This window comes from Agelaius phoeniceus, chromosome 6 (genome assembly GCF_051311805.1).
Source record: "Agelaius phoeniceus isolate bAgePho1 chromosome 6, bAgePho1.hap1, whole genome shotgun sequence".
NCBI classification, from domain to species: domain Eukaryota; kingdom Metazoa; phylum Chordata; class Aves; order Passeriformes; family Icteridae; genus Agelaius; species Agelaius phoeniceus.
In genome coordinates, this window is record NC_135270.1 from 59,604,003 (window position 1) to 59,631,108 (window position 27,106).

At 41.7% G+C, this 27,106-nt stretch overlaps 1 protein-coding gene across 6 annotated transcripts in view; it reads right to left on the reverse strand.

The window, feature by feature from the left end:
• The window catches only part of KIAA0586 (KIAA0586 ortholog), a 104,047-nt gene that overhangs the window by 31,064 nt on the left and 45,877 nt on the right, over positions 1-27,106 (reverse strand). For 4 of the 6 annotated variants that reach the window (XM_077180828.1, XM_054635407.2, XM_077180827.1 and 1 more), the window contains one exon: positions 2,740-3,100. The exons of 1 other annotated variant lie outside the window; for it this stretch is intronic. In XM_077180828.1, the coding sequence (XP_077036943.1) occupies positions 2,958-3,100 (143 nt within the window). In that variant the 3' untranslated portion in view covers positions 2,740-2,957. Of the gene's footprint in view, positions 1-1,945; positions 2,275-2,739; positions 3,101-27,106 lie in introns of those variants that run through there. One more of the 6 variants, XM_077180825.1, reaches the window with a different exon arrangement.

Below are 27,106 nucleotides of genomic sequence, written 5' to 3' on the forward strand. Positions count from 1 at the left end.
CCAGTGCCATCCATGGTGTAATCCCCACCAGCAGCACATCTTTGAAGCTCAGTGCCAGGAACCCAGAAGCTTCCAAAAAGATCAGTCAGTCACCACAAGCTGGGAGAGAACACAGCCCTGTGGGGAATTTTAAAAACTGACTGAAAATGGTATTCACTGGGCATTTCCTGACATATTTTCCTCAATGTTTTTCCACAATTCTGTCAATGACAATGACAACACCTTTGATTAATTGCAAGAGAAGACAATTGGAACAAAATGTGAGATGCTCAGCATTGCAGACAAGAAAACTCCATGCAGTAATTTTCCTGGGATTATGAGCTGATGGCCTCTCCCACTGTTGGGCTGCCTCATCCTTTCCTAAACAGTCTCCTTGCCTGTGTATCCATCTGCTGCCTCCCATCCCATCCCCATCCCTCATCTGACAGCTCTCTCTGCATGTTCTCAATGCAGTTACTGCACTTTGTTTAGCAAAGCACAGTCCTGACCCAGCCTTGCAGGGCACAGGGACAGCTCAACTGCTCTTTACACTGCAACAAAAGGGACCTGAATTATACATCAGCACCCTGAGCCATGCAGGAGACTGACAGAGCCCTTGGAACACAGCTCCAGGAAGGATTGCTCTTGCAGGAAAGCTTTAAGAAGCTCTTGTCCTCTCTGTGATGGTGTTCACAGGGGTCTGAGGATGAGGGAAGAGATGAGGATCTGACTCCATGTTTCAGAAAGCTTGATTTATTATTTTAGGATATATATTATATTAAAACTATACTAAAAGAATAGAAGAAAGGATTTCATCAGAAGGCTGGCTAAGAATAGAAAAAGAAGGAATGATAACAAAGGTTTGTGACTGACTGGGCAGCTGGACTGTGATTGGCCATTAATTAGAAACAACCACATGAGACCAATCCCAGATGCACCTGTTGCATTCCACAGCAGCAGATAACCATTGGTTACATTTTGTTCCTGAGGCCCCTCAGCTTCTCAGGAGAAGAAATCCTAAGGAAAGGATTTTTCATAAAGATGTCTGTGACACCCTCTCCACTGCATTTCCTTATCCTCTTACTTGTTTGAGTGAAATCACTTGTTGTAGCAACTTTTACTGCAGAGCAAAAGAACATTTTCCATCCTCCCCAGAGAAGCTGTTGTTTATAGAAAGCATTGATTGGGTCAATAGTGGGATTTAAAGTGCAGCTCCACAGAGAGCAGCAATGAACAGAACTGTGCAATCACAGCACCAGAACTTTGGGAAGCAGCTCCCAGCTGCTGCCAGGGCTTGTGGCATCACGTGCTGGAAGCCAGCTCCCAGAGATGCCATCCCATAGACTGCATCTTAGCAAGAAATTCTTGGCTGTAAGGGTGTGAGGCCCTGGCACAGGGTGCCCAGAGAAGCTGTGGCTGCCCCTGGATCCCTGGGAAGTGTCCAAAGCCAGGTTGGATGGGGCTTGGAGCACCCGGGGACAGGGGGAGGTGTCCCTGCCCATGGCAGGGGGTGGAACAAGATGGTTTTTAAGGTTCCTTCCAACCTAAACCATTCCATGGTTCTGTAGTTCTCATTTGTGCTTTTCCTTTTTTTTAAAGTGATGCTGCATTTTAAAGTGATGCTGCATTTTCCTTTTTTTTAAAGTGACACTCTTTTACCCCCACCCAAATCTGCTATTTATGTGTCTCTCACAACAGACAAGAGCACAGCTCTGCAAGGTGCATAAGAGACACCCTTGAAAGCTGAATCCTGGGCATGTTACTGACCTTGGAGGCTGAAGCTCTCTCTATTTTTCCATTTACCCTTGCAGATGCTGCAGCAAATTAGCTTTGAACAATGAGATTGTTGATCTTTTTGACCTTGTGGTCAATGAGATCAACACAAAGCCAAAAGGAACTTCTAATATTTCTCTGTTAAGGAGAAAGGAAATCAGTGCAGGCTCCAGAAAATAAGAGTAATGGGAACTGCTCACAGTTGTGAGCATCTGCAACAGCCAAGTGATGAGGAACAGAGCAAAAGCTTTGCTTGCCTTGCTTAGAAAACAGCCTCTTTCCCAGTTGTTCTACTGGAACACATCTGAATCCCTGTTTTTCATTTTGCTTGGATGGTGTCTGGGACAGTGATCCCATCTTCCTCCTGGATCAACCACCTTGTCCTGATAGAGGCTCCACAAAGGTGGAGCAGTCCCTGGGAGAGCAGCACTGTGTCCACACACTCTTGCTGTTAACCATTACTGTGGCATTCCCAGCTGAGATTTTCATGATTCTGAAGGGCTGAGACTGCAGGAATTAATTCTGTCTCATGAGAAGAAAAAAAAAAAATTATATTAAAAGTGTAAAGAAATAGCCTTACTTACACAATCTCTCATTCACAGGCTTCAAGATGGGAAAAAATTGTTAGGGAAACAAACATGAAACGCTGAGAAATTCTTGTAAGTCTAAAAAAATAAATTCTTCATAATAATACAAATTCTAGAGGTCTTTTTCACACAGAGTTTTGAATTACTGGCTTGTCATCGTGGTCTTCTAAGGATGAACAACCTCTGATGATACCTAGAAAGAGAAATTTCTCTTGCAGACTTTGGCTCCAAATATATTTCCCTTTGGCTCAACATTTTGACAGTACTGATGTGATATTGAGCCAAGAGGTTTTCCGTAAGTGAGACACACTTCTGCAGTGGATTTTAATACCAACCACTTCCACATTCTCCTATAATAATAAATATTTAAAAGGTCTTTATTGACTTCAACTCACAACGATTCTGGAAAAAACGGAATTTTATTTGCTTAAAAATAATTGATATATTCACAGACAGCATCATTTAAAATAATTAAAAAATTGTAAGAAAAAAATAGTAGAAAATAAACAGTACTGAAAGACTGTTATTTTGATGGAACAGCCAGACTATCACACTAGACAGACAAACGTACCAGTGACAACATCTTCAGACAGACACTGCCAGAAACAGCCCTAAGCTTTAAAATGTGTCTGTCCCTGAAGAATCTGAATCTCCACGTGCACTGCTCAGACTCTGTGTTTCATTCTCTGTGCTTGTGCCAGGCAGCTGCACTGACACCCCTGCTGCAGAAAGATGTGGATTCAGATGAGGGGCAGCATCTCCTAAAAAAAAAAGAAAAAGAAAGAAAAAGTAAAAAGGAAAACTAAAGGCATTATTTGCTGTCTGTGACAAATGACTGAACTCTGCTGAAATCATGTCCCTTTTTCCATTTTCCATGGAAATGCAGGTACATAGACAGCCCTGCTGCTGCCCACAGTTCTGAGGCACTTCAGAGGGTGCTGCTTTAGCCAGCAGAACTCTCCTGACCAGGTAACAAAGGGATGGATTTCTGTGCACATGCAGGATCACAGAAGGGTTTGGGTTAAAGGACCTTCAAGACCATCTCATTCCAAGCCCCTGCCATGGCAGGGACACCTTCCACTGTCCCAGGCTGCTCCAAGTCCTGTCCAGCCTGGCCTTGGGCACTGCCAGGGATCCAGGGGCAGCCACAGCTGCTCTGGGCACCTGTGCCAGGGCCTGCCCACCCTCACAGGGAAGAATTTCTTCCTAATCTCCAATTTAACTTTACTCTCTGTTAGTTTCAAGCCATTCCCCTTTGTCCTGTCAGTCCATGTCCTTGTATAATGTCCCTTTCCAGATTTTTGGATGCCCTTTAAGCACTAGAAGGACTTAAGTTCTCTGTATACACTGGCTTGTATTTACATACACCCACCACACACACACACATGGATCTATAATCTTCAGCAGGCCCAGAATAATTTCAAATATGTGTACTGGTGTTTCTGGTGCTCTCCACAGCATTGGAATGGGATCCATAGAAAAGTCATGGGCAAAAATTAATGCATTTAGCCAAAGGAAGGAGACCAGATGAATCAATTCATGGAGCAGGGAGAGGAAGTCATGGATCAGAGTAAAAACAAAGAATGAAGGAACTCAGGAGAAATGGCACTGGCACTCAACTGCAGCAAGAGCATTCTGAGATTTCAGTTGTCCTGGGGGCATTTAAGTGCAGCAGCTACAAGCAAAACAAACATATCTGAGTCCATGTACAACAGCAAAGTCTTGGAGCTTGTATTCCAATAAGCTGTAACAATTCGCCCTTCCTCTGTGATAGACTAGGTAATTAAAACACTGTTTTCCCAATAAAACAAAAAAGTTAGGCTTCCTTTCAGCCCAGTTAATTATCTACTGTGTCACTGAAGCAGTCATCTGCATTCATCTGACTGGCAGCAAAGCACGCTTCGAATGGCTAATTAAAACAAAACCCCACTGCTAAAATAAAATTCCATTGCTCTTTTTCCTGCTGGAACAGCAGCCAACAGCCTGGGAAATCAAACAGGAGTGAGGCCCAAGATAGTGAAGGCAGGACAGGCAGTGACCTGTGCCAGCACAGCTCTTGCTATTCAGGAAGGCAGCAGGAGCACAAGAGCATTTTCTGTGTCCTTAGGGAATGAGCACATCACCTGGAGAGGAAAAGGATTTGGGGAGATCTTAGAGCAGCCTTCCAGTACCTAAGTGGAAGAGAGCTGGAAAGGGATTTTCCACAAGGGTATGGAGTGATGGAACAAGGGGGAGTGGATTTAAACTAACAAAGAGCAGACTTAGATGGGAGATTAGGAAGAAATTCTTCCCTCTGAGGGTGGGGAGGCCCTGGCACAGGGTGCCCAGAGAAGCTGGGGCTGCCCCTGGATCCCTGGCAGTGCCCAAGGCCAGGTTGGACAGGGCTTGGAGCAGCCTGGGACAGTGGAAGGTGTCCCTGCCATGGCAGGGAGTTGGAATGAGTTGAGCTTTAAGGTCCCTTCCAACCCAAACCATCCTGGGATTTTGGGATTCCAGTCTGTAGCTGTGTTTGTGTGATACAAAATGCTGCTGAGAAGAAAAGCCAAGGGTTTGTTTGGTCAGACATGAAAATGACACAGTGAGGATGTGACTGTGCAATGCCCAAGGAAACCTGGCAAATCATCCTCTACTAAAGCCCCTCTCCAACACTAGATGTAGTTTGATGCTTTCAAAGCTTGACTTTCTTAATAATTTCCACAGTCATGTCACATTCCATGATGTCATTGTTTCAACAGCTGTTTTCAGGTTTGTTAAAAAAAGGGAAAAAAAAGGAAAAAAGAAAAAATGAAAGGAAAAAAGAAAGTCATATTCCCTTCTCCCAAGGCTCTGTCAGAACTTCTCAAGTCTTTGATTCTGGGAGTGCTAAAAGAAAGTATCATATTAGTCTGCATTCCTCTAACACATACTCCAATATATTTTACAGATATACTACAGACCAATTTTACAATAGTTATAAAGTGCTAAAAGACAGAAAAAATAAAAATAGTAATTCCATCTACTTGCTCAACAGAAAATTTACCAGTTCCTGAGCTATCAAAATATCTTTAATTTAAAAATACCCAAAGTCAACACTGTCCTTTTTTAAAGGCAGAAATCTGAAGTCTCTGACTTTGTTAAATTCACACAGAAAATACAGAATGTGGATTTTCAGCATTTTAACTCTGAAAAAACTGTGGATCTCATATTTCAGCTAAATGGGAGATTCTGCTCCATGCCTGTAACTTCCCAGGACAGAAAGCTGCTGGTCCTGAAACTCTGCATTGGCCCCAAAAATACAACTACCAAGTTACCCTCACATGTGCTTTCTCATTATTACCTTTTGCTGAGTGTAACCTTGTGCACACCCAGTGCATAAAACACTTTATATACACATCCAGAGAGGGGTTTGGGAATAAAGACACAAACAGAGGCAGACTGGTTTAAATTCTTGTATAGCCCCTGGTCTGCTCCTTCTTTAATAATGTGATATTCCATTTTATGTCTTCCCCTCATCAGAGAGCAGCTCATAACCAATATTAAGGTGGTTTCCTCTTTAACACTGAGTTCCTTACCAGGATGGTTAAAATCTTTTGATGCACCATAAAAATGGAAATGATTTTTTTATCATTTACAAAGCACAAAAGGGCAAGCAGTCAGGTAATCTTCATGGCTTCCCCCCCTCCTTTTTTAGAGGCTCTGGGAGTACTCAGTACAATTTTGTAATCATGTAGTTAGGTGTATTTATAAAATTTTTCCTTGTTAAAATCCAATAAATGGAGCATGTGACCTTAGGTGACCTCCAGTTTTCCAAATTCATTATTCTAATAGAAAAAATTCCTATGAACTGTGAAAATTGACACTCTTGGTAAGAAAGTCCTTGGCTGCTAGAAACTCATCAGTGACTGAAAACATCTTGGTGACCTGCTGATGGAAAAGGTCACATTTCAGATCAGAGATTTTTCCTGTTCTTGGCACTCTGTAACAAATTCATGTACAGTATTTAATTTCCAGACCTTTGTTTAACAGAAGCATAAAAATTAATGGTGTGTCAACCATCCAGTGACCTGTGAAGGGAGTTTTTCTCTAAGAGGTACTGTCACACTCAGAATATGCCATATACAGAGGGTGTCATGAATGTGTGCCAAAGGAAAAAGGAATTAACCACACTGAAGGGAGGTTTGGTTACTCACACCATATAGCAACAGTAAGAACAAAGAAAAATGTTTAAATTCTTTTTGAATTTTTCTATTTGGCAAAATAAAAAGACTAAACAAGTCTGACTTTTAAGCCAAATGAAAAGCATGTGCTTTAACTCCTCTGACTGGGTGTCCATATATGAAATAAAGCTATTTTAAATCTATCTGGGGATGAAATTGAGCCATATCTTGCAAGTGAAATTGTAATCATGGAATCACAAAATGGTTTGGGTTGGAAGGGACCTTCAAAACAATCCAGTTCCAACCCCTGCCAAGGGCAGGGACACCTTCCACCATCCCAGGCTGCTCCAAGCCTCAATGTCCAGCCTGGCCTGGAACACTGCAAGGGACCCAGGGGCAGCCACAGCTGCTCTGGCCACCCTGTGCCAGTGTCCCACCACCCTCACAGTCCTGAATTTTTTTCCAATATCTAATCTAAACCTGCTTTCTTTCATTTTGAAGCCATTCCCTCTTTCCCTGTCAGTCCATGCTCTTGCAAATCATCTCTCCCCACCCAGATAATAAATAGGGAGGGTTTGAAGGATCAGGACCCAGGTTATTTTTCAGTATAAAACCAGAACCATAATTACTGTAATTACCTACCTATTGCTTCCTAAAATTTCAAAACAATCCTCCCTCTATTCCCCAACTGAAGCAGCTCTCTTCAAGAGCAAGAATAAACTCCCAAGACTGTAAAAACAACTCCAGTGCAGTGCTCTCATTCCTTTAATAGCAGGGGCTGATAGGAATGACTTGTTTCTTCTTCTGCCAGATTCCAGCTGCTTTTTCTTTGTTTATTCCTGACTTCAAAGTTTCAAACACTGTCCTGTCCCAACAAATAACTTCCTCCAGATGCCATTAGCTCAAGTGCTCTGAGCACTGGGATAGCACAGCACCTGCAGATCCAACTCTGCATCTTAAACTCTTCACTGAAGGTGCCTTTTTTTTTTTCCTGTCATTCCTCCATTTTGCTTTTTCCCTACATAAAAAGATTTACATCTGGCCTACAGTTACAAAGATCATTAGAAGGGAAAGAGAGTTGTCAGAAATTCTTTACACTAATGGCTAAAGCAGAGTAGAAGAATGAATGTCTACAGGCTCAAAGGTAACAGAACCACTGGCAGTAGGAACATTTTATAGAGCCACAGAATGCTTTGGGTTGGAAGGAACCTTCAAGATAATCCAGTTCCACCCTCTGCCATGAGCAGGGAACCTTCCATTATCCCAGGTTGCTCCAAGCTCCATTCAGCCTGTCCTGGAACATTTGCATGGATGAGGCTGCCACAGCTTCTCTGAGCACCCTGTGCCAGGGCCTGAGCACCCTCAGAGTCAAGGATTTTTCTCTAAGATCCCACCTAACCCTGCCCTCTGTCAGTCTGAAGCCATTCCCCTTGTCCTGTCACTCCATCCCTTGTCCCAAGTCCCTCTCCAGCTCTCCTGGAGCCCTTTAGACACTGACAGGGCCTTTAAGGTGTCCCTGGAGTCTTCTCCAGGCTGAACATCCCCAGCTCTCAGCCTGGCAGCCTCTCTTATCTGCACCTCAATTCTCTCTTATCTGTTCCTCTCTGTTCTCCTCTCACAGCCTCTCCTGTCTGGAGGACAGGATATCTTGGAGGAACCTGGGATAGTGGAAGGTTCCCTGCCCATGGCAGAGGGTGGAACTGGATGCTCTTGAAAGGTCTCCTTTTACCTGGAAGCAAACCTTTGAGGTCCATTTTGGACCAATATGTGTCCTGGCCATGTCTGTTTGTGTGGTACCACACTGAAATTCACTCACTTTCATGCCTGGTTGTACAGGTGAGTTACCAGGCACAGCAACCCAAGAAGTGGCATTTTTGGCAAAATCAAAATTATTCCAGGCTTGCTGGGCTAACACATTCTTGGGTAAGAAACATCCATATTTTGATGTAAGTAATTCTGAAGGCTGAGCTGAAAAAAGAAATTGCACTGCAATGTCAGTCATGCTACTAATTATAATGATATTTAGCATTTCCAGTTCACAGTCACATTTAGCTGCATTGTGCATATGGCTATTGAATGTTTCTGGATACAATGGCTTATAAAGATGAAAGTGGGTAGGTTATAGAACTAAATGAATACAACCTTTTCAGGAATAAGCAGGACCATCAACAGGTACTCAAATAATCCAAATTTTTGGCTAAATTATTCTCCATGTATTAGAAATGAGAGTTCCTCCTGCAGAGCTTTTCTTGCCCTTGTCACCTTGAATCCATGGGCTGGTTTAGGTTATTGTGGAGAAGTTTAGGTTATTGTGGAGAAGTTTAGGTTACTGTGGAGAAGTTTATCATTGGCCTTTCTCAGCTCTGCCAAAATGTGCTTTTTAGGGCAGGGGCTCTCTTGCTGTTGTGTGAATGCTTTGCCAAACATTTACCTGGCAGCAGGTGAGAGCTCTGCCTTCCCCTGGGACAGAAACACAGAGAAAACAAGAACAAGATGTCCTGCAAATGCCTGCAGTTCTATTTTTTAACCCCAACCCACACTGCCCCAACGTAGCTGTTTCATGACAAACAGAAAAGGCTCGAGGCAAAACAAGGCCAGATTTCTAGGGCTGAGTTCCATGCAAGGGGTACATTTACAATTAAAACACTTGAGCTGTTTTACAGAAATGGACAGACATCTGGGGGAATTGAGCCAAAAATGTCTGGATTTAAAAGCACGAGTCTACTGCTGGAGCTGAAAAAACATGGTTTCATTCTCAAAGGCTGCAGCCAACTCATAAACTTCCATAAGTGGGCCACAGACACCAGTGGAGACAGAAAACTATATAATGTGAGTTCAGTTCAAGTTCTGACCTAAACTTGGCAAATTCCACCTTCCCCTCGGTGTCATGTACTCACAAAAACCCTGCACACAAGCACACAGAAAATAAACACGTGTGTACACACACTGTGCTTTTGCTGTTTGTTTGTGTAACCCCCAATGTATAGCCCAGCTATAAATATTTCCAAAAAGAAAATAAATGCAGATCCCCAGCCAGTAAAGGAGGGTGGGGCCAGGCTCAGCAGCTAACACATATTTCAAAGCAGAATATTTGAAAATGGTTTTCTCCTCCTCTCAAGTTGGAGTTCAAGGTTCAGTTGTTTTTCCAAAACACTCTATATTCCCACCAACAGCAACACTAAACAGAACAAAAAACTAGAAATACATTAAATAAACTAGAACCAGATTTTTCAAAATCCTAACACAGAGACCAGCAGAGAACAGCAGACAGAAAGCAGCTCCAAAAACATCTAGAAATGAGATTGCAGAGTTTACTAAATAAATATTTCCTTTTGGTGCCTAAAATCTGCTCTGCTCCTTTAGATCTGGCATCTTTTGCTCTGTAGAACCTCTCACTGCTTAACAGATTTGTTCCCTGGCCACATCTCTTGCTGCTGTTTCCCACCAAATCCCTTCCAAAACATGTGTAATGATCTTTCCAAATAACTACAATAATTATTAGTACTAAGAAGAAATATTTAAAGTGAATTTGATTTTTCCATACAGATGGCTGTGATTTTTGGATGAGCAATTGGCTCAGAACAAATAATTTAACATTTAAGCACTGCTCTCTCTAGGCTGCAACCATTTTCCCGAGAAAAACTCAGATGAGGCTCTGTGGCAAACACTGAAGCTGCAACTTTTATTTCAAAATAAAAAAAAAGGAGAAGGAGTTGGTTCCTTACTGGTCCAGAGTCCTTGAAAAACCACCAGGAAAATGTGTATCTTGTGCAAGGGTAATCCCTAAATCCACAAGAGATAACCTAGGTAAACAGCTGGTGGAATCAGGAGAATCTGACAAGTGATAATTAAAAATCTGCTGATCTAATGGTGTAATTAATATTTTACTTATTCAATAAAACTAAATATCACCTACATACCAATTTTTTTTCCCCTAATTTTATGCAAAATCTAACCAGCAAGTGGACAGGAAGGTAATTTCCAAATCATATTTCTAGAATATATTGGGCTCTGTTATTTATGTTTGGGGGTCCATACATTTTAATGCCTGTATCTGAAACAAAATAAAGAAGCTAAAAAAAAAAAAAAAGAACTTGAATGATCAATCATGGGAATTCACACTTAATTCTAAGATAAAGTTCTGCTGAATTCCCTTAGGATGCAGAGTCTGTCAGTGCAAAGCCAGCAGTAGCACTGGCTCCACTGAGACCTCGTATCTTAATGATATTAATTGCATTAATATCCAGCTTATCTGCATCGTGCCACAGTGCCAGGTATAGCAGCATTCACAGCCTTTTGGGGAGTGGCAAGGAAGAGAAATAAAAATCAAAGCATCTCTTTAATTCTTAGAAGTTACATGGCCTCCTTTTATTGAAAAATAATTTACAAATATTTTTACACCAATAATTAAAGTTGAGCTACCAAAGTCAGGTGATGTTTCACCATCAATTAAGATCTGAAAATTAATGAAAATCTCCCCAGTTCACAGCTAAAATGCAGGTGGGGTGTCCCTGTGAGGCTGTGGATGCTCCATCCCCTGAAGTGCCCAAGGCCAGGTTGGATTTTGGGGGGATAATGGAAAGTGTCCCTGGCCATGACAGGGGATGGAATTAGAGAATTCCAAACTGTCCAGCCCTGCCAGATCCCCAGCTACCAAATATCCAAAAAACCCCTCAGGAATCTCAGAGGACAAGTTTCAGAGAACCCCTGTGAGATGTCACAAGTTACCAGACAAGAGGTTTTATCCCATGGCTGCAATCTGCACCCAGATTTGACTGAAAGTCAGGGAATGGGTATCAAAAAGAAAAGAGAAAACTTTCTGCCTGAAGGGAAGTGCTGCAGGGCAGAATTTTCTCATTTCAAGTCACTCCTCACATATAATGGAGTCACTAAATTCATTCTTATAATAAAAAATTAAATAAGGTATACTCAGTATAAAGAACTTCAAATAAAAAGTGTTTTTCTGGATGACCACGAGCAAAATAGCTTTATTTCTCTACTCTGAATACTTAAATATTCACATGATCCTGTGATTTGTTTTGATGATTTTCACTAACAAAGTCATGGGATTCCCCATCTGGAAACAGTTTGCCAAGACTCCCTTTACTGTACTACCATTACCATGATCTGGCATATTAAAAATGCTTCTACCTACAGCACAATTACCCAAAATTTTTGTAATTACACCTTTTCAAAAAGAAGATGATGAACATTTTCCCCAGGAACAAAACAAAACAAGACAGAACAAAAGCCAGCCCTAGAGAGTTTGCATTTTCCAATGGTCAGTGTAATAAATTCCAGAACATCTCCATGCACATTTCTAATACATGGACAAACAAACTTATTAAAAATACATCTTTTCCAGCCTTTGGTTTAGCAGCAGAGGGTGGCCACTACAGGTCTTACCATTTGTGGATATCAATGACCTTTGAAAATGGGTAGGAATAAGCATTTCTAGGAAGCTTAGAGAGGCAAACAACTTTTCTGTTAGCTCAGAAAGAGGACTGAATAAATGAGCACATGTTCAAACAGGGAAAAAATTAAATGTCTTGACTGGAAGATCTAGGAGCTCACTGTTATAGAAGCATAAAATCATTTAGGGTAGGAAACACTTCAAATATTATCAAGTCCAACCATTAACCCACCATGTTCACCCCTAAACCATGTTCCCAAATACCACATCCAACACATTTTTCAGCATTTTCAGGGATGGTGATTCCAACCCTGCCCTGGGCAGCCTGTTCCAATGTCTGACCACCCCTTCAGTGCAGAAATTTTTCTTAATATCCGACCTAAACCTCCCTTGGTGCAACTTGAGACCATTTCCTCTGGTCCTGCCTGTGTCCAGACCCTATTGTGACCTGCTCTTGAAATGAGCACTCAGTGTGATGACAAGTAACTCTGCCTGCACAATCTAATGCCTGGGACCAGAAACTTGGAGAGGTCTGGGAGTAAATATATGATTTTATCTTGTGCTATTTTAAAGTTTGTTAAAATCTAAAATGATTAAACTTTGTGCAATAGAGATAAGCATTCCTCCTTATAAAAAACAAAAAAAAAACCACAAAACCCCCCCCAAAACCGACAAAACAAAACAAAAATACCCCAAAAAAACCAAACAAAAAAAATCACCAAACCCCCCCCCCACCAAACCCAAGAAAACCTCCTCCCCCCCAAAAAAACCCCACAAACCAACAACAAAAAACCACCCCAAAAAACCCTCCTTGGCTTGTTACATGGGAAAGAGTAAAACCAAAATTCCTTTGCAATACTTGGGTGAATCTGAGCTCTAAAGCAGTAGAATAAATAAGTTGGAGAAATGTATTCCTCTACATTAATGTTGCACATTAAGCACAGTGCAGCACCTTCTCTACTCTCTCTTAGACACATCAGTGATTTTAATATCATCCCCCTCCATCTGTGCTCAGTGGTACAAAACACAGGGGGAACTGCAGGCAGCTCCCAGCAGCACCAGAGGAACCAACAGCTCTTGTCAGGAGCTGCTCTGCACAACCCTTGGAGCTGCTGTCAAGCAGGGCCTTGAACAGAACTTTTCCCATCAGGTTCTCATTTGGGCAGATGCTCTTTGCCTCTGAAGCTGCAGCCACACACACACAAATTGAACTTTGGGATGCTGGCTGCACCAATTCCCTTCAGGAAATTCTGCAGCTCTGGCTCTTCCCAGCTCAAGGTGTTGGTGCCAAACCTGGTGAGCACCCAGATCATCCCTCAGTGCTTTGGGCCATTGTGGAAACCCAGGGAATATTTCTGTGTCTGCTCTGGGTGCCCTGACCCCCAGGGCAGCACTGACTCTGACCCCCATCCATGGAGAAAGTTTCCCAGACTTCAAGATAGACTGGAACCCACTAAAGTGTGAAATAGATTATAGAGAGCAGTGTGGGTGTATCACTTGGTGAGAAGTTGAGGTTTTAGGATTTTTAGTTTGTTGTGGATGGAAGCAAGATGGAGGGCACAGGGTGTCATCCTGGGTTTCTTCTTCATGCTTCTTCTTCCTCCTTCTTCATGGGTTTGGGTGGCATTTTGTAATGGGGCAGAAAAGTCCTCATTGGGTGCTCTTGGGGATCAGTTCTTGGGTTAAAATGGAAAATAATCCAGGTGTCAGTTCTTAATTGGATGGTTTAGTCTTAAAAGACCTTGAAACAAGAGATTGTTGGCCATTTTGTGCCTTCTAATGAAAAGCTGCAGAACTCATGGTTGTGAGACTGTTTTACTGATAAGAAATAATAAACACCTGAGTCTGAACATGAATTACTGTCTGGAGTGCCTTCAGTGCAGAGCCAGAGAAACCAACAGGCCATGAGCAGGATTAACAGAGCTTGTTGGCATCTGAGGGAAAATCATTTCTCAGTTCTCTGGGTTTAAATATCCCTGGCCAAAATACAGGGAGATCTGCACTGCAAAGGAGCATGCATGGAAATCCAGTCTGCATCTGTGGGAGCAGAGTGTGGGCTCTGCCTGATGATGGACACAACTTGGAATTATCCATCCACAGAGGCTGGAGAAGTCCTCTGAGGTGAAGGGCACAGACACTGTGCAGCATTGCAGAGCACACACCTGAATTCAGGAGCTGTTTCAGGAACAGCAATTACACAAAGCTCCTCAGCAAAGTGGCTTTTGCAAACCCTCCACACACCTGACAATGGCACAGGCTCAATTATTCAGCACAATCCTGATGTGACACGATGACACCCAGTGTGTGCCAGCAGGAAAAGCACAATGGCAAAGGAAGCCTTATCTTGTGTGCCTCATGGAATTTAATGGCTCCCAATATGTCACCTGAAGCAAATTCATTCACATTATACACACAACACACTCCCAAGTTCAGGAACACTTTCTCTGCAAGTATCAGATAAAGCAATCTGTTTTCTAGCAATTCCCCTCACATGCTACAATAAGACCAGAATTTTAAGAAACATTATCCATTATTTTCTTTCTTTCTGCCTCTTAAATATCAGGGAAGAACTCAGTCTGGAATATACTTAAAATTCAGTACATCTCCAAGTTGGGGAATATGTTTTCCCTCGTCATTACTCTGTCACTGAGCATTATGCTGCCTACACAAGAGCAGGAGAGAACAAAGGCTTCAAGATCATCTTTCTTTAAACACAACATTTAAGTGTCACTGTTATTTAATGCAATATTGGGGTTTTTTAAATCTTGGAGGCAGAGAAGACACGTGTTGCAAAATCTTTTGCAACAGGACTGTCTCCTACATTGTTGGAATCCTGGAAAGGGTTTGGATCGTGCCTGGAGCCTCTCTCACTAATTCTGCAATGCAAACTGCAATGTAGTTTTAACTCTACTATTACAGAGTTTTCCAATCATTCCCTGTTCCTTCAGATAAGAAGTAAACAGGTTAATGCAGACTCATTGTGCATTGCTCTGCATTTTTAGAGAGCTACTTGGAAAGGCAGTAGTGGAGTATCCAAGGTGTAGCTTTATTCACACAACCTACATTCATCATGCACAGAAAGTTTCCTGGAAACCTATTCTAAAATCTGATATGAAAAATCCTCATTAAGAATCATTTGCTTGTTTAATTTTCACTTATTGAGCTTTAATGTACCATAAAAGTAATAACAACAGTGCCTTAACTAAATACTGCTTTTCTTGTGTTCATTAATTTCAGAAGAACACAAAACTGCCTGCAGATACAGGAAACTGCTGGAAAATAAAAAGGAACCGATTGCATAAACTCAAATGAGGAAAAAAATAAAATAGAAAATTCTCTTTATTTTTTCTTTTTTCTTTTTTTTTTTTTTTTTTTACTTGTGGAACACTGAGTTCAACAAAAATGTATTCTGTTCACTGTACACACGACACCAATGGGAATAAGAGCCAGTTCAAGTTCTAAGTTACCATTACTTGGGTAATGGCTTCAAGCTGCAAGGCACAGCTGTATGGGCCCAGCCAGACAGGCTATCACAGCAATGCTTTGATAGCATGGGGCCCTTAAGTGTCAGGATATAGAAAAGGCAGCAGTTGTTGGCTGTGAAAACAGTCTGATACAAACCAGATGGGGACTCACTTCATGGGCAACACAAAGGAAAACAATTGGCTCATTCAACAAAGTCAGGCCACTGCCCCAGAGAATTAACAGAAGACAATAACAGTCAACCAGAGTTGATGCAAACAAGAAACAGCCATGTGGTTAGGGTTTAAGGAATTGTTTCTCCTCAGACTAAACATAAAGTTTTGATTTCTAATTCTCATATTCATTAATTTCAGTCTCGTTTACAAGCCCCTTCTTCCTCCAAAGTCTTCCGTGTAATTCATTTATGTAGCACCAGCCTTCACACACCTACTTAAACAAGAAAAAAAAAATCTATGACAAAGGCAGCTATATTAATCTAATGTTTCCTGAGGAATGCCAAGACCACAGGCAACTTTCTGAACTGTGGCAGAACAACATTACAGATACACAGAGGGTTATTGGACATATTTGCATGCATATGGCAATATATTTACTGATTCTTTTTGATTTGAAATGCATAAAGCCCAATAGGTCACATGCTGGGTTACCAGAGTACAGATGTCCTCCAGTTTTGTGAAGAGTTCTTCTGGTTTCTTACTTAGGTTTTTTTAGGTTTTTTTTTTTAAGCAAACTTCAGATCAATTATGTTGCCACATAAGAGTTTTGTCAGGCTACAGTTAAAAATCTATTAAAATAGCTATTACCAAACCTTTTTTGAAGCAATCAAAAATTTAAAAACTGCCTATTTCAGCCATAACTCAAAAAATCCCCAGCCCACTCATTTTTAGAAGCTTGTAGAAGATTATGGTCCAAAATCTTAATTGCTCTTGCTGTTTTATTACAGGAAATATGAAAGTGACATGTGCAAAGGTATTTTGATTACAAATTACTTACAGAGATTGCACAATAACTCAGACCTCTAAGGGCCTTCTGCAATTTCACTCTCAGACTGAAAACATCTGAACTTTCTTTTCATATAATTCAGACTATTCCCTCTGGCAGACCCTGCACTGTGGAGCTCCACACGAGCGTGAGAGCTTGGATGGCACCAAGGAAGCCAAACCTGGAAACCCAAGCAAGGACCTGGACTTGGAGATGTCCTGGATACCTTGTGAAATCAGTGTCCCACACATCATGAAACCACAGCATGGTTTGGGGTGGAAAGAACCTAAAAAACCATCTTGTTCCAAGCCCCTGCAATGGGCAGGGACACCTTGCACCAGGGTGCTCCAAGCCCCAATGTCCAACCTGGCCTTGGACACTTCCAGGGATGGAGCAGCCACAGCTTCTCTGGGCACCCTGTGCCAGGGCCTCAGCAGCCTCAGAGTGAAGATTTTTTTTTTCCTAATTTCTAATCTAAACCCACTCTGAATGTATGGCTCTCATTTAACAGGCCGACTCTGCGATGACAGAGGGAGTTTGTCCTTTAAGAAAGTGAAAAAAGCCCTCTCTGAATTAATGAATCAGAGATTCAGAGGCCCTAATCATCCCTTACGTGGTTCTAGCCTTTAGCTGCTGTGGCTCTCCAGCCTTTGAGCATGGCTTCACTTCAAAAAAAGGCCAAAAAAACCAAACCACCACATACTGCAGGTAGAAAAAACAGGTTTTACTTCAGTGTCCTGCCATAAGCACAGAGCCAACAAAGCCATTGTGTGCTGTGCTCTCTCTGAGCTAAAACATCTCCCCAGCAGAACCACAGGGCTGATTTCCAAAAGTGCAGCCAAATTCTTGAACCCTGCACTGCAGGGCTGGGCTGTCACATCATAGCAAGAGAAGTCTTTGCCTGCAGTGCTGCTATTATTCATTTTTCACATCATATATATCGAGGTCAGACCACATTTTCTACGTGCAGCTAAAATTTTGGGTTGAGTCCCTCTGTTAGGTCGTTACCAGAAAATGCTGAAGCTGAGGAACAGAGCAGCCTTTATTTATCAAGCCTTAAAACCTCAGAGATACTGGCACTGGTAGTCCTGCATTAAAAGCAGATGAGAGAGGAGCAAAAACCTCTTTAAACCCCAGGTCTGCCTGCAGAGGCAAACCCCAATTGCTGTTATAAAAAGGCTTTTGGACATGGTCTGTCAGAGAGCTCCTGCACATAAAGGGCAGCTGGAGCAGGGGGAGGCACGGCTGCCCTGGCTCCCTCAAAATGAGGATTCCAACAGGAAACTGCTCCCCCCTTTCTCTTTTTTTTTTTTTTTTTGTTTCTTTTTAATCAGGAAGGAAGCTTCATCTTCAGCAACAAGCATTCCCTGTGTAATCTCCCTGGCTGGCTGGCTCTAGGAGCGGGTCCAATTACTGAAAAAAGCAACGTGTGCTTCTGAGAAGTCACTCGTGCATTTCCACTGTAACTCAAACTTGTAAATATTTCCCATTTATAACTCTGATTTACGTAACAGGGCACAGTGGCAGCTGTTAAGTAAATTAAACCATTTTCTCAAGATCTGTAATTATGGTTTCAGGATAATAAAAACACACTAAAATAAAAAGTCAGAAATTGAGCAATTTGCAACGAATTCTGTGTTTTTTATTTCTCCTGAAGATACAATGGCCTGACAAGGACAGACTCTGCAGCTGCTTTACTGTCTTTAAACAAACACAGCCCTGCCTAACTCTTGCAATATGCACACTGCCTAAAACAAGGTCATGATATGCAACCCTGAGATTATTACTTTACTCTAACAACCTGAGTTAGGATGGAGAGCAGCAGATAATAAGCCTAAGCCACCTTGATTGGCGAATTTTGAGCCAAAATATAATCACAACTCTACCAGGCCTAGAAAAGGTGAGCTACATTTTCATTGTTCACATCTGGTTGATGATTTATTAATTTGCATTAAAAATACATGCCTATATGACATTAAAAAAAGAAAGAGTTAACTGGAAGGCAAAGTCATGCTGTACACAAAGAGACACAATTACTTCCCTGCAGCCAAAGCACTGGGGAAAAAAAAATGCATTTCACAGACCTGCTCCATATTTTGTGTCACACTCAACAACTTTCACTCAGGTTGTTTAGAACTGTGCTTAAAACCAGCTCTTCCTTCTTTAAAAGCTAAACAGAAGTTTTAGATTAGAGCAGAACGACAGGACACACAAAGGTTCTAAATTTAAATTAAGTTTTTCTAGGTGTAGGGATTTTTTTTTCTCTCCTGAATGACAGCACTATGATAAAAACCAGAGCACAGTAGTCCACAGACAAAGTTTAACCCATCTCCATCATTTACTACTGTTCTTTGCAAAAGGCAGTCACCAAAAGCACATTTGCAAGTGGTATTTCAGAGATGAGGATTTGCTGTACTTCACTTACAGAATCAGTTGCATGGAAGATGAAGAGGGTTTTACTCCAGCTTTATGTTAGGAAATGTTATTCCACAGAGTTACAAAACACAGCCCCATGTGCAGCCTCAGCACTGAGCAACAGGTCATGCATGACAACTTTAATCTTCACTCACCAGTCCTTACCCCATTTTTTAACAAGAATGCTACTTTGGCAGCCTGCATTTCTCAAAATCAGCATGTTATCAAAGAGCAGCATTACCAGTATTTACACAGTGTTCTTCATTTGGAAGACATCCTAGATAACATTTACTCCATGCTGCTGCCTTATTTGAAAATTTCATGGGCTCCCATTCTTAAGAAATTAATCCTGTGGGCTTGGGAACCCTATATTTATATTTAATTCTAAGCAGCCTTTGTAGCACTGTACTGAGAAGGTGGAGCTGGACAAACCTGGCTTCTTTTTGGTGCATGAAGTTGAAGCTCTGTTTACTCCCAAGCATGTAGAAAAACAAGAAATAAAATTCCTAGAAACAACACTGGTCACCAGCATGAAAACTGCCTGTAATCAAGCCCTTTCACAATCTAATAAGCAGTAGAATTTTAAAAATACAATTTGATTGTGGGCACAAATTGTCTAAATATCCATCTTTATTGGCCACTTTGGTTCTCATCATAACTTTACAGCTGTGCCTTGCTTCTCCTTAGCAGTGCCAAAAATTTACAAAGCATTAAAAAAGAAAAAGAAAAAGAAGTTTATTGTCTGAGAATGACAGCTTCTGTCTGCTTTGTAGAGGAGGTCTGGGGGCAGACAGTCAGAATTTGTGAGTTATTCATCACTCACCTCATACACACTCATGTCTCAGGGATTTCTCTCCTGCCCACCCCCCACACTAACAGCTGCCTCCTTCCAGCTTTTATGCAGTGCTTCAAAAAGCTGAATTGAGAGCCATTTAAGAACAGGTAAAGCTGAAGGGAGTCCAGCTGCCTCTGCCCAAGGCTCAGCAAAGCCAGCACAGTGGGGAGAGCAGAAGCTGCTCCTTCTGTTGTGCTGCTCCCAGACTTGCACCAGCCACTGAATTATAAAAGGCAACATCTGCCTTCCCTACCAAGCAGAAAAATGTAACCAACCCAGCACATGCTGAAGACATAAAGCCTGCAATTCTCCTATCACAGTGCTATATATGTTTCTCCAAGTTGAAAGATGTGTTTGTAATACTCCTTGTCTTCACCTGTCACCAAACAGTATCCAGGCAATGTGTTGCCAGCACCCAAAAGCATCAAGACTTCCTGCTCTGATACTGATGCCTTTTATAAAAAAAAAAAAAATAAAAAAGGGAGATAAGAGACCTACTTAAATGACTGTTAAACCAAGTAAGGATGGTCATCCTAGGAGATCCTGTGGTGTGTGTGCCAACTGAACTGAGGCAGCCAGCAGCAGGTCTGCCTGAGACCTGGAATGGTTCCTAACTCAGCTTGGCTGGTCTGGATGCATCAGGCTGTACACAGAGAGTGACTGAGAAGTGGAAATGTATCTTATTCAGAAATCTGCTTTGGAGGCTGGAATCTGTGTGAGAAGCTGCAGCAGAATTCTGGATGCAGTAACTCCAACCAAGTGCCCTGCTGGAGAGGGAATGCTCTGAATTATGGAGTCACAAAATGGTTTTGGTTGGAAGGAACCTTCAAGATCATCCAGTTCCAACCCCTGCCATGGGCAGGGACACCTTCCACCATCCCAGGTTGTTCCAAGGCCCATCCAAACTGGCCTGGAACAGTTCCAGGGATGGGGCAGCCACAGCTCCTGTGGGCACCCTGTGCCAGGGCCTCCCCACCCTCACAGCAAAAACTTTATTCTTCATGTCAAATCTACACCTGACTCTTTTCAGTTTTGAACCACTGCCCCATGTCTTGTCAGTCTCTACCTATAAAAAGTCCATCTCCCTCCACCTTATGAGCCCTTGAAGGTACTGGAAGGCCACAGTGAGGTGTCCCTGGAGCCCTCTCCTCTCCAGGCTGAACAATCCCAGCTCTCCCAGCCTGTCTCCACAGCAGAGATGCTCCAGCCCTCTGGTCACATCTTGTTGCAGTGACACACTGAGGCACATCCTTTAGAACAACCAGGAATCCCAATTCACATTCTTTACATCACTGCTAACAAATAGGCACGTGAATTAAACTAGTACAAGACCACAAAAATCAAATGCTCTTCACAACATTATGACAGCAGATGATTTGCAAAGGGACTTCAAACTCAATTATTTGTCTACAAATGAGCAACAGGTTCAGGAGAGACTGTTGTGATTCTCTTGCACGATCCACCACAACACACAGGCCACAGAACAGCTAAACATGCTTGCTTTCTACTTGCACATCAGTTCTTTCTTGTTAAACCATGGGCTCAGAGCTGTGGAACCACTAATTTGTGAGAAACTTCTCCCTCCAGAGAAGAACTAACTGGAAACAGCCCTGGGGCTGATGTAAGCATTAAGTACATGGGGAGTCTCTGTCCTTAGGTGCCTTGCCCAAGCCCATTAATTTTTTGTGTGTGTCCCCCATTTATATAAGCAATGTTTGCATGAAAGGGGAAAACAGGTCAGCCCAGCCAGCCTGCCACCATCTGCTTTTATTCAGAGTTGCTCAAGATCAGTGCCAGTGGGATCAGTGCCCATTAAAGGGGTTTATTGTGTGTGTTTATTTTTTGCTCTTTACAATGAAGGCAACAGCAATTACTGTAAGTTTGTAAAAGTGCATACAAATCATAATCCTCAATACAAAGCTGCCTCAGTCAGATCCCAGCATGTTTACAAATCCTAGACAGGCTGTGAGAAAAGCTGTCCTGGCACAACCATTTCCACACACTGGGGAGGAGTGTGGTAGTGTCCAGGAGATCAGAGACTTGTATTTAATAGTTGTTATCAATTCCATCCCCTGTTTGCAACTCCAGCTGATTCACCAGCACCATGAGAGGCTTTGACAAAAGAAAAAGCCTCACATTGGAGCTTCACCCCCAGACAGGCTGACCAGAGATGGATTTATACAGCTAAAACTGGAACTGGTGAGAGATCAAAGGTAGGTTGCCAAAGTGGAAATAGCAATTTAGAGCTTTCAGCTGGTACATTCCAAGCCTGAAGAGTGGATATGCAGCAGCAAGAGGTCCTTAAAGAGGTCTCCCTTTCTTTAAGGAGAATTCTACCTAGGATGCGCCTGGCCACTAGAGACACAAATTACCAAAACTCCTGAAATGAAATAAAATATCAAAAACCCCCAAATAATTAAACAATTGTACAAAACCCCACCCTAACTGGCAAAAAGATGGGAAAAAAGGGGAAAATACAGAGAATTGCAGTGGTAGAACTGTGCTGCTTTGGTTCCAGGTCATCACAAGCGTTTGAAAAGTAAATGCAATTATGAATCTTTTTAAAAAACAAATTCCAATTAATTTGGATGTGAAATTCTTTACATTTTTATGATATACTTCAGAACAGAAGATCCTCTGAGCCTTCTGGTGTCTGGCTGATGTGATGTAAGCAGTTCAGCAGGCACCTGGACTGGGCACCACATGATGTTCTGAGGTAAAAAGGGGATACAAAAGTGATAGGAAAAGGGGGAATGGCCTTAAGCTGAAGGAGGGGAGATTTAAGTTAGATATTGGGATGAAACTCTTTTTATTATATGGCACAGATTTCCCAGAGGAGCTGTGGCTGCCTCATCCCTGGAATTGTCCCAGGCCAGGTTGGATGGGGCTTGGAGCAGCCTGGGACAGTGGAAGGTGTCCCTGCCATGGCAGGGGTGGCACTGGATGAGCTTTAAGGTCCTTTCCAACTCAGACCTGGCTGTGATTCCATGAAAAAGTTCAAACTCCAGATGTCCACTGGGTGCTTTGTGCAGCAGTGCCACAGGTTTTCAGTTTATCTCCATGAAAAAGGGGCTGGACCCTCAATATTTTCACATTACAGCCCTCATATATGAGTGAAATTGCAGTTTAACTGAAGTTTAACTTGTGATCTATAAAACACACTTAGAGGGATGCCAAGGGTCACTGGATTAGATCACCTGGAATCCTTTAAAATCTAGGCTTGAAGAGGGAATCAAATGAGATTTTGCAATATTTACTTTTGAGCCCCAGAAAATCTGAATAAAGACAAGCAAAAAATCTAAATATTTGACAGTCTCCATAGGAAGTAATGCTTTCTGTAGTGATTACATAACTTTGAAGAAGTTTTTCTTTCCCTTTCTGCACAAAAAACCCATCTGGTGCTGGAATTTCACTGAAAATCCCTGCTGCTGTGTTCAGACCAGAGCAGGGGCTTGGTACAGGAACACACCCTGAAATTCAGCAAAATAAATGTATTTAAACACAAAGATCTTCTCAAAAGGGAGGCTTTGTTCTTTTTACTGTATGAAAAGTGCAAGATGGTTCCCTCCAGAGATCACCCAGACACACAGGGTGGGATGGAGGAGGGAGGTGTGAGGACACAGAAAAGCTGTGCAGATTTCATGATGGGTGTGAAGCACCATCACACAGGCACCAAGGGAAGGTAAAAAGGGACATTTCCTGCCTCTGCACATGGCAAAAGCCTCAGCACCAGGTCACAGCAATGTCACTGCAGCAGGGAGAGCTGGGACACTGAAGGCTGCAGGAAGAGAAGAACAAACTCTCACCTTTGGAGAAGCTGAAGGAAATTGCTGAGGAGGGAAAGATGGGCAATACATGGTGTGGGATTGGGCTCCAGAGGAGAATCCTGCTCCCTGAGCACAGCCCTCAGCAGCAAACCCTCACACTGCAGGGCAGTATGGCACTGCTGGGGCAGTTTTCTTCAAGTAGAAACTGTCTTTGTTGTTTTTTTAAATTCTTGGTTTTTTTTTAAATTCTCCATCTGACCACTTGTATTTCAATTCATTTAGGCGCCTCAAAAAATCAAATTACATTCTAGGAATCCAAAAAATAAACTGCATCTGTGCTTCACCTGCTTGTAGTTACAATTCTTCACACCTTTAGGGCAAGTAAGTGAGGGGAAAAAATGACAACTGTATGAGACCAGAGGAGCATTTCCCTAGAAGAGATTTTTTGGGAATGGCTACAAAGGTGTGCACAGTGGCATGAAATTCCAGCAATTGCTGCTGTTTGGTTCCTCAGGATTCAAAGCTGAAGCAGCAGAACATCATCATCCACAGTGACAAATTCACACAAGATTTTGCCTTAAGCTATGAAAATCCAACTTCTGGTTTAACATTTTGTCTGAAAAATAACTGAATTAACTCAATGGGAAAAGAAGCAGCCACAGATATAAATGACACTTGTTAATAGATAAATTATATTTACAAAAGCCAAGAAATTAAAAGCTCCTGTTCCAAATGTACTATAACACAGCTAAATATTTACTTAGAGGAATTCACAGTAGAAACTCTCAAATGGATTTTATGTGGGATATTATTCAGAATGCACACTTTATCACTAACATACATGTTTTCTACTGCATGGGCTTTTGTGCAGCTCCTATGGACACATGCAGAATAAACAAAACCTCCCTGAGAACTGGCATTCTAAACCACTTGGAGCACCTAAAAGGCAATGACCACTTACAGAAAAGCCAGGGCCTCTGTGGGAAATGCAGCCCTGCCTTTCCTGACTTGCCCAAATGTAAAATACATTAACTGAGTGATGTCAGTGAGCCACCCAATAGCACAGAGAGGTAACTGGATAGGAAAACCAGAGGAAAAATAGACCAGAAACATCCCTGGAAGTGTTCAAGGCCAGGCTGGATGGGACTTGGAGCAACCTGGTCTAGTGGAAGTGTCCCTGCCCATGGCAGGGGGTGGAACTGAATAATCCTTGAGGTCCTTTACAGCCCACACCACCCTGTGAGTCTGTGACAAGAATTCTGAAGAAGCCTTGAAAAAAACTTACATTGAAACACTTGCCTGAAAAATGCCTTAATTACAGCCAAGTGACTTCATTCCTCCCATTTCCAAAATCTCTCAGAATTTAGGCAAATTCAAGGAGCAGCACAGGCTGCACAAACTATTTGAGCCTCTCAGGTTGTGGTGGTTCTCCCTGCCCTGTGGAAGGAGAGCTCTGCTCTGCTTCACTGGCTGCTATATCCAGGCTGCTGTGGAGAATCTTTAGCAAAAGCCTTCAGTGAAATTCAGGCCAAAAAAAGAAACAGCAGGATATTAAGGGAAAAGTAAGCTTTCAGTACAATAGTCATTGAGTTTGACCAAAACAGTTCCAGTTCTAAGAAAAAAAAAAAGACCTTTAGCCTTATCCTAATCTTCTTCCTTCCTTGAAGCATCTGTTCCACATTTGCCTCACTCCACAATAGTTTTAAGAAAAAATAACCCAAAACCTAACTCAGAGCAATTCCTGGCTGAAGAAGAAAGACAAAGAAGTATTTAGTTATAGCCATATTTTCAGCATTACAGCTTTCAATGCAGCCTTAATGTCAATGTTAACACAGAAGCAGCCCATTTTCAATACTCAACAAGGACTATGGAATTTTTGTTTTTTATACAGATTGTTTTAAGGGCTTCTTGTCATCTTATTCATTTATTGCACAGATCATCTCCTCCCACAAGCAGTTGTGCAATCTCTCTGTGGCAACACAGCCAATTGCTCAGTGTCCCAATATTCTTTTCCCATGTATTTACACTGCCTGAACACAATTCACTAGCTGGAGATAAAAAGGAATTACTATCATCAAGTTGTGCTCTCTAGGTCACATTTTGAGAGTCTATGCTGTAGGAAAATAATTAAGTGAAGATACCTCTGAGCTGCTCATATTAAAGTTTGAAATTGCTCTGCACTCAAGCATTGCCACCTGTTCTTTCATTTTAATTTTAAAAATTCTGAATCCCTTTAATGTAAGGCTGAAAATGCTTAAATCCTGGAAATATGAGCATTCACCAACCACAACAATTACTCTCCTATTAAATTCATGAAGATATATGAAAGAATGGCACAAAGATTAAAGGGTATTATAAAGCCAAAAATATATGTGCATGTATATTATGTACTACAACTCTGTGTTTTCAAACCACTGTCTCCACTGTGTCTAGAGAAGGCACACATTTCAATTAATAATACATCCAGGCTTGATTTTCAGTTGTAACTTTTCAGGAGACTTTTACCCTTTCAGGCATGATATTGTAGCAGATCTGAACTTCAACTTTCATTAGAAGCCATCAATCAAGTTTCTTTCAGTAAAAACACATGTTCACTGCAGACCACAGAAATGTTTAAACAAAAGAAAGCTCTAATGTGTATATATGTTTATGGCCACCAAAAGATGAATCAAATCTTGTCATGTACTTATCAATTATATAAAAATGGCTTTTCAACATCCAGCTTGAAGTCCAAAACAATTTTCCTTTTCTCTGAACACTGTGAATTCACACTTCATCTCAGGGCTTTGGATTTCCTAAACTCTAATACCAAGCCAACCACTTACCCTTTAAATACTGAGAAAGCACCTAAATGCTCCTGCTTCCAGAATGCTTCTCCATTTCCAGGCTTTCCTTGTCCCTTCTGTCCCAGGGAAGGCAACCATCTGACATGAAGCTTTTATAAACAAGGTGCTTTGAACTTACAGTAACAGATGTGCTTAATTTTAAAATGTTGTATTTACTTAAACCCACATACACTTATCATGTTGCAAGCTTTCCTTTTTCTTTCAAATGCTTCTTATTAATTTTTACCCTCAACTTTTGGCCTGATTAAGGTCTCTGTGGTGAAGCTTAGAGAGAGGAGCCATTCTGGTTAAAAGTGACAGACAGTTGTTTCCATTCTCTAATCCTTGAGATTTTTATTGGCTTATTAAATATGTATACTTCGAATGAGATTTCAATTATCCTGGTATATAAATCATTCTTTTTTTCTTTTTTTTTTCCCCTCTCAAAGAAAATTGACTACTGCCATCTCCTGGTCACACATTTTCAGCTCAGACACAACTGGACCATGCCCAAATTCCTTGTGCTACAGTACAGATAAATGCAGAGGTAAAAACAGGTAAACACAGACCTGCACTAAGTTGTGCCACTTCAGCTCTGGAAGCTTTTCCACTAATTACCCATAGATAATTTTTACATTATTCATGCCTTTCTTCATATGCAAACCACGGTTTTGAAAGCAGGTTCCAAGTCCCACAACCAATAACATTGGCCTGGGGCTTTTCTTACCACTTATAAATATTTGAAGCAGAATAATTCCCTCAGAATTCGATGGGATGTTTTTAAAAGAATTAAATGGAAGAAGTTCAAAGAATTATTTTTAAAAAGGGCTTGAAGGAAGAATTTCTCAGTACTAGGGTGGAGCAATTATAATTGCATACATTGTAGACAGGCAGGTTTTTAGATTCTTGTTC